Source organism: Carettochelys insculpta, chromosome 8 (genome assembly GCF_033958435.1).
Source record: "Carettochelys insculpta isolate YL-2023 chromosome 8, ASM3395843v1, whole genome shotgun sequence".
Taxonomy (NCBI): domain Eukaryota; kingdom Metazoa; phylum Chordata; order Testudines; family Carettochelyidae; genus Carettochelys; species Carettochelys insculpta.
The window spans coordinates 32688534-32696652 of record NC_134144.1 but is presented as its reverse complement, the minus strand read 5'-3'; the positions used below and the strand labels follow the sequence as shown (position 1 = coordinate 32696652).

Genomic DNA, 8119 nt, shown 5'->3' with positions numbered 1-8119 from the left:
TCAACTTCTGATGGTGAGAGACAGCCCTTTGAACTTCAACCCTTTGAAACTTACATAGAGCTCTTCTTCAGGTCTGGCTCTTTGTTGACTAAAGACAACTAACTCTGAGTAGGGTGTGGCATATTCAGGGGACATTGTTTCACACAGCAAGGTATGGTGCCCAATATATTGTGGAGTGGGTGTTTTCCTATGGCTAAATGCTTTTGAATTGTGGTGGTGGCAGTGTTTTCCCAAATTAATGCTGGGTTCCCTTTCCCATTTAATAAAAATCTTCTTTTGATATGCAACATACTTAGTGCTTCTGAGTGGGGAAATACTGCCTCTTAGAGGTATTGCCCAGGTGTTGTTTACTGGGTGGGGGCTGGAGCCAATTCAGTTTGTACTGTTAAGATCCCCTTGCTAAGGAACCTGGCCTTTGTTGACAGCCACCCACTCCCTTAGACAGTAAGGTTACATTTTCTCAGACTTGAAGAGCTGTGTAAGCGCAAAAGCTTTTCTCATCAACAGAAATTGATCCAACTCAATATATTACCACCCCCATTTTAATCCCTCTAACATCCAGGGACCAGCATGGCTACAACACCACTGCATACAAAACAAGGCCGACAAGGCAGTTGGAGACTGATCCCCAGGTATATTGAGCCATTGCACAGCATGGAGCTTAATGCACTATGCTGTTTGATCCAGATACAGCCAAGGACTACAGGCCGGAGGGTGCAGTGTGTTAGAGGTCTGGCCTTCCAGGCCCCGGGAGCCTGTGCCCAACACGGGGCTGTAGAGATCCCTGTCCTTGGGAGCCTCTGCTCGGCACGGACGGTGCGGAGGAGGATTCCCGAGTGCCGCCAGGATCACACTCATGGACCTGCCTTTACGGGCAGGCGCCCCGTCCCCGGGACTCCCCCGCGTTTAGCGCTGCGGGGCTCTCGGCTGCAGCGACCGGCCTGCTGGGCCACCCAGGGCGCCTCTCCCGCTGCACTGCAGGAGGGGCGGGGCGGGAGGCGGAGCGGGCCCCGGATGCACTTGCCCCGACGCGGCCAGGCCCCGGCTCCTAGTTCCTGTGCGTGCCCTTAACCTTGCGGACCCCTTCCGCGCCCAGGAGGGGCTGCGGCTGCCACTGGGGCCTCCTGGCTGGGCCGGCCCGGGCAGGGCACCATGTCCCTGGTGGCGGAGGCGTTTGTGTCCCAAATCGCAGGTAATGCGGCCCGTGGGAGTGGGCGGCGGGGGGCATGGGACTGGCAAGCGCGGGGTGGGATGCAAGTGCCCCTGGGCCCTGCACAGCTCTCCAGCCCGCCTGGCGTCTGAGTGCGAGCCCGAGCCCGAGCCCTGGCTTGCGTGGGCGTGTCTCGTAGGCAGGGTCGGTACAAGTTACGTGCGCGGCGCCTCTGTTGCGGCAGAGCCCGAGGGGTTTGTGCTCTGGGGTTTGGAGGGCTGCGCTGCGGTGCTCCTTAGGGGACCCCTCGCACGTGGCACGTGGGGTGTCCCGCCTTGGAAATGTTGTGTTTAGTGGCCTGGTGTCAACAACATGGGTCTCTCCCGGGGGCCTGTAGTCCCCTGCACGCCTCCCTCGTAGGATGTGAGTATCTTAGAGTGGTTTTGTGTCCTCCCTCCCGCAAAAATGTGTTTATGTTGTGAACATGCCCAGCCGCTTTCCTCCATTAGAAGTTGAGGTTCGTTTTGCATCTTATAAGGGGCCTAGTGTTATAATAGCACATTTATTGGTTGGGAATTCACCATCAGTTTAGAAGCCAACTTTCTCTTTTATTTTTTCCTCTTCATTTTCTGGTGCATATAATTTGACACCTGTTACTAAAAATAACACGTTCACATTCTATTATCTGGAGCCTAGAAAATAGTTTTATTTTAATTTTTAGAAGTGCTGAAATGGCGGCCATCATTAGAGTTGCCCTTGACATTGACTGCAGCAATTATAGATAACCCATCACAAATTTCCTTCCCCCTCAATGATTCTTCATCGGTTCAGTTACAATCTTTTTTTTCGTTTTGTTTTGTTTTCTCTCTCTCCCTGCCCCCCACCCCCCAGTTTTCAAAGATTAGGAAGAAAGGTGAGCCTTGCAATAAGCATCTAATTTTGAGTGTTTTTTCTACAGGGGGAGAGGGAGGGTAGTGGCTGTATTAAGGAGTGAACCAAAATTGTGCCAGATGATGATATATTTTATTTAAAAAAAAAAAAAAGAAGGTACTTTCTCTTGTTTCCTTTCTGATTGTTACTGTGGTAAGCTGTTTGGCTATGTGTCCATGGCTACAATTAAGATAGTTTTCACTATTAAGCTAATGTTTGGTCAATTTTCTTACTGCAAATCCCCTTCCTCCCATAAGCTTTGGGCTCGGAAACAACTTTTTTGGGATGGGAAACTTGACATCTTATGTATAGTTTTATTCCAGATTAGAATGTCTTGGGCAAATTAGAAATTAGGTAAATTGTTCTTCAGTTTCATATAGGGATTTGTGGAAAATAAGGTTATATGGCTGTGCAGATGCTGAAAGATTCTCCTCTTAGCTAAGGTCTTGCATAAAACTCAGCAGCAGATGATTTCCTCAGATGTGCACCTTCCTGCTGTCATCTCTAGTGTCACAGATTGTTTACTACGATACAGCCAGAAAAGACCTATGATGATCTAGCCTGATCTCAAGTGTAATAAAAGTCATAACATTTTACCAAGTTTCTTTTTCAAACTTATAACTTTTTTAATTGAACATTTTTTAGAAACATGTCAACTTTGATTAAAGATGTCAACTGTTGGAGAATCCACCACATGCCTAAGTCGTTCAAATGGTTAATTATACTTACTGTTAAAAATGTGTACCTTATTTCTAATCTAAACGTGTCAGGCTTCATTGTTGAGCTCATTAGTCTAGCTCACAAAGGCATAACAAGGTCTAAAAAGTCCTCTGGTCCACTTTTCTCCTTTTAGGAACTTCTCCTGGTCTTGTAGGAGTACGTGCAGAAAAGTGACTGTACATCTGAATAAGAAAGAAAGGGATCTGGGGTAGGCAGCACTAGTAGAGGAGGGGTAAGCGCTCTTTGGGTGGGAGCAGGGCAGGAGTAAGTAGCTCCCACACATTGCATTTAACATCGGTTAGAACAAGCTCCACTTCTGTGGGACTCGCAACTCTAAAATAAAAGCTGCCTCTGAAGTAATGCCTCAAGCTTTTTTGTTTAGTTTCTTTTGGCTCCTTTGGTTTTGAAACTTGGAAGCTTAGCAAATAATTTTGTAATCTATTAGAATAACATTATTTAGTGCAGTTCTGCTGTGTAAGTGGAAGGATCTGATTATAAATTTTTTCATTCATTCTTTGGAGATTCCTCGATTCATAAAGTAGAAGGATGGTGGCCAAATGAGCTCCTAGAAGAAAGTGTTTATTTCATATTGTTTGCCTGGTGAAACACTGTATTTCATTCATATAGTTTAGCCTATGACATTCAAAATTATCTTAGTCTCTTGACAGAAAACTGGCTTTCTCTTTTTCCAGTTCGTAGATCTTTAGTGACTTCATTGATTGTTTATCATTACAAAACTGTACCAACCTTTGCAAAGGTATGTCATGGTAATCTCTCTGAACTCCAGTGCGGGAGAAGGAGGTGATGTTTGTCTCATGGGTGAGAGCCAGTATATGTTTTAATGCAGAAGTTGGTGAGGTGGAGTTTTTAACTGAACCTAGGCTTTAACTTGCATCAGTCTTCCTCCCTCCCCAACCCAAAATGACATGCCCATCTCCAATCTAAGCAGTACAGTAAAATCTCGATTTACACTATTTCGACTTCTGTGCTTCTTGGATTAGAGTGGGTTGAAATCGCAATCAGAAGAAATCCCCTGGCAAGTCCGCAGAGCCACAGGAGGACGAGGTGGGTGCGTGTGTCTCTTGGCAGCACTTTGCAAACATTCTTGGATCTGGCTTCCCTTCCTCTTCCTGGAGTGAAGGAGCAGCAGTGGTGGCTGGAGGTGGTGAGAATGCCAGAGACGGAGTGGTGAAGGTAGCTGCTGCCTGTGAGCCCCAGCATGATGGTTCTGGACAAGGAGGGTGGTAGGTAGGGAACCTAAAAGTGCCAGCCCAGCCCAGCCCAGCCTCTGCTGTGTCTGCGGCCAGATAGATAGGGTGCACTGCAGGAGCAGACAGTGGTTGTGTGTGGAGTAGGGACATTTCTGCAAGCGCACATCCTGTACAGTTCTCCTTTCATAAGCACCAGTGTCTTCCCCACTTAGCATTATTTGTGTTTGCTCTCTAGAGTAAGCGAGGGGGGGATGCTGCAGTGCCATGGGGAAGGGGGGAGAGAGTAGGGGAATGAGTGTCTGTTTCTTTAAGGGCTTGATGGAGAGGGGTGGGGGTAGGGAGGGCGTGTGTCTGCAGCAGCAAGCCACAGCCAATCCCAAAGCACCCAGCCTGAGCAGCAGCTGGAAGGGGCCTGTGAGTGGCATGTGAATCTCCTACCCCTGGGAAAGGCTCAGCTGGCTGGGGGAGCCCCCAGCAGTGGGCAGGACAGGAGTAAGCCTGTCCGTGTTCCATCTGTGGGGGAGGGGTGGAGGGGGGAAGCACAGCTTCACTGGGGCTCCTGGCTCTCCCAGTGGTTCCCTCCTGACTCCTCCTCCAGGTCTCCATCTACAAGATGAATTCGAATTTGAGGCAGTTATCTCTATTACCACGACTGTCTTCACTGTGAACACTGTTAGCTCGATTCAGGGAACACTGTTATTGATATCACAATATGGTTACCTGCTGGGTGTAGCCTTAAGCTTGAATTCAAAAGTTTGATTAAAGGCCAGTGTGGAAACGCCATGTCTTACAATCAAATTGATTAGCCTCCGGTGGTGTCCGAGATGTAACCTGCAATGCCCCTCAGAGTCCCGCTCTGGACACTGCTTTCCAGGGCCGTTTCTACACAGGCTACTCCTTTGGAAGTGGCATGCTAACAGAGGGAGTGAAAGATGCTAATGAGGTGTGGATGCAAATTCCCCGCATCTCATTAGTATAACGTCTTGTGATTTGGAGTCTGGAAGACCATTCTTCCAGACTCCAAAACACTGTGTAGAAGCGTGGCCCTAAGGGGGCGCGTCTTCTGGAAGGAAGTCCTCATTCCGGAGGGGCCCCCCGGCAGCTGCGCTTCTACACAGCGTTTTGGAGTCTGGAAGAATGGTCTTTCAGACTCCAAATCACGTGACGTTATGCTAATGAGGTGTGGGGAATTTGCATCCGAGCCTCATTAGCGTCTTTTGCTTCCTGTATTAGCATGCCACTTCTGAAGGAAGTGGCTTGTGTAGAAACGGCCCAGGTATGTAGGAATTAGGTAACGGGAAGACCATAAATTTCAAATCGAGACAAGGAAGCCTGTGGCTGTGGGCTCATGTTTGCATGAGAGCCTGAGAAGCGTCTTTCTTTCGTTCTTTGCTCTTAGTGCTGTGAGCGCATCTAACCGTTACAAATAGCCCCTGCACCGAGTTCATGGTTCTGGCTCTGCACTTGGTAGACACACCACACCATATGGCAACAAGGCTGTTGTGGGGGTTGTGCTTTCATAAGAGGACGAGAAACTTCATCCGAGTGGTTTACATTTGTGTGTGAACTCCTCTCCCTGCCCCACATGCGCCACGCGGTCGGGGTCTTTCCCACGCTCAGACACATCACATGAGTAGCCCCCGACCCAGTATAAGGACATGCCTGCCGTTCAGTGCTGGCCATGCTTCCAGGCAGCACCATGTCCTGTCTTGTGAGCGGTTGGAAATCCCAGGGTGAGAGAGATTTTTGGGGACTTGCTGCTGCTGGGGGGAGGTCTCCCCCTGTGGCTAAGATATTTGGGGGGGATTAATTCATGGCGCCCTCCCCCCCGCCCCGTCAAGGGACCAGTGGAGCTTGCTGCTGCCGGGGGAAAGTCTCCCCTGGTGGCTGAGATACTTGGGAAGGGCTACTTCAGTTGTTTCAACATTTCAGCTGGCTCTGCAGCTGCACACCACAGCCCACCACCAAAAAATATTTTCAAGGGCCAGCTGTCCATTGCAGGCACCTGCTGCTTTGATATGTTATAAAATCTCCTTCCTAACATTTCCTACCTTTCTTTATCCTTTGACCCCCAAAAACACAGAGGTGAGGGCCAGTTGAGATTCCTGTTTCTGTTATAAGTTCAGTGTATGAGATTTCACTGCCATCCCCCAGATTGGCAATGTCTGTGTAGCTAAGCGGGAAGATGAAGATTTTTTTTTTTCCCCCTAGACTTTTCTATCCTCTTTCTTCTAACTTTGAGAGTACAGTTTGTCTCTGTGCTGTTTTCAGGGATCGGATGCAATCATGGGAGGGGGAACAGTCAGTGGATGGCCAGTTGAGAATTCAGTTGCAGGAGAGATTTCTATTAACTTTTTTGCCATCTCTGTGGATGCCCTATTTTTCCTTCCTTCTGACGGGAAAAATGGACATTTGCTTACCACGGGAGTGGCTGAGGAAAATGCATTGTGGGAAGATGACGTCAAAGACTAATAAGTATACTGACAATGCTATGGGGCTGAGGGAACTGTGGGATAGGTTCCCACAATGCACTGCTGCAACAGTCAATGTTGGCCAATGGAGTGTGGCAGCAATAAGTTGACTTTGTGAGGAGCAGGTGCGGATTGTCAAAATCGAATTTATAAATTCCAGAGTTATAAAATTGATGATAGATTTTGACTTTATCTCACAGTATAGATGCAGCCTGCTGGGCCCTGATGCTGCCCTGTAGCATGCCCCGGCTACCCTGCCCCCTCCCCTGTCCCCGCACACCTCAACTTGCGCACAATTTGACTAATGCGTAGTTGCCAGGAATGCAACCCGCATGTAAATCTTGGTTTTACTGTATATTTAGCTACCCTACTTCTGCTGAAACAAGTTGTTTGGTCACAGTTGAAAGCTAAACTTGAGGATCTGTGGAGTTCTCACACACACACAATCTGCATCAGTGCCAGTGGTTTTGAAAATCCATCGGTCAACTTGCCTCAGGATCAAGGCAGTTCTGGTCTCAATCAGCACGAATTGAAATGGTGCAGTGGCAATATATGGTCTCTGTCAGTGTCAAGGACTTACTTAGTGTTGTGTTTTAGTAAATAAAATATTGGTTGTATGTTTCTGTTATTTTTACCATGATGTAATATAGTTACTATTTTATAATACAGCTCCATATCTTTAATTCTGGCAACATAGTCTGCTCCAGCAAGTTGTCACTTTGAAAAAAAATTTATTTAAAAACTGAATATGCTCAAAACTTCATGGAGATAATATATTAAGACTTTCCAATTACTGGTTTGAATTTTGTAGGTATTAAAAAAAAAAAAAAAAGTTATGAAAAAGGTTTAAGGCAGGAGAGAAAACATACAAATGTTTAAAAATTTGGAAATGGTAAGATAGGAATCCACAAATAACCTTAACTCCTTCTCCTCTTGATATGCCAAAGCACCCTAGAGTGATCCTTAGTCTTTTACACAATATGTATTTGCTTCCAATCCAATCTCTGTACCTCCAGGATAAGAGCCAAAATGGATTATCGTTGTCAGAACTGCCTGCTTACTTGTAGACCTGCCACAAATCTGTCCTTCCAAAATATACCAGCCCCACAATGCAATACAGTAGACCCTTGAGATACGTGCAATCAAGTTGCACGTGTCTTGGATTAAAGCGACTGCCGCCCCTGATAGGAGCAGGAAACTCTTGGCTGTCGCCCCTGACAGGAGCCGTTTCCCAGTCCCTGGAGTGGCAGGGAGTTGGGAACCAGGTGTCAGTTTGGTTCCTGGCTCCTTTCCCCTTGCTGAACTGGGAAGCTTACCTGGTCAGTTTCCTGGCTCCAAGGAGTGGAGGGGAGCTGGGAGCCAGGCTGCCCATGGCTCCCGGCTCCCCTTCACTAGCTGGAGCCAGAAAACTGACCAAGGGTGCTGCCCTGGTTAGTTTTCTGGCCCTGCAAGGGGAGGGGAGCCAGATTGCTGCTTGGTTCCCAGCTTCCCACTGCTTCTGGGACCCAGGAAACTTACCAGCCCTGGTGGACTGGTCAGTTTCCCAGCTCCCACAAGCCCAGGGGAGCCAGGAAGCAGGCTGCAGCCTGGTTCTCATCTCCCCTTGACTTGTGTAAAAATCTGAGTTACACAGGGGT

The 8119-nt window shown here is 47.9% G+C and overlaps 1 protein-coding gene across 1 annotated transcript in view; it reads left to right on the top strand.

Moving 5' to 3' along the window:
- Positions 1-1033: 1033 nt before the first annotated feature.
- Positions 1034-8119, top strand: part of MTX2 (metaxin 2) — a 58058-nt gene continuing 50972 nt past the window's right edge. Inside the window, exon 1 of the mRNA XM_075000950.1 lies at positions 1034-1192. Coding sequence (XP_074857051.1) covers positions 1153-1192 — 40 coding nt within the window. The 5' untranslated portion in view covers positions 1034-1152. The remainder of the gene's footprint in view (positions 1193-8119) is intronic.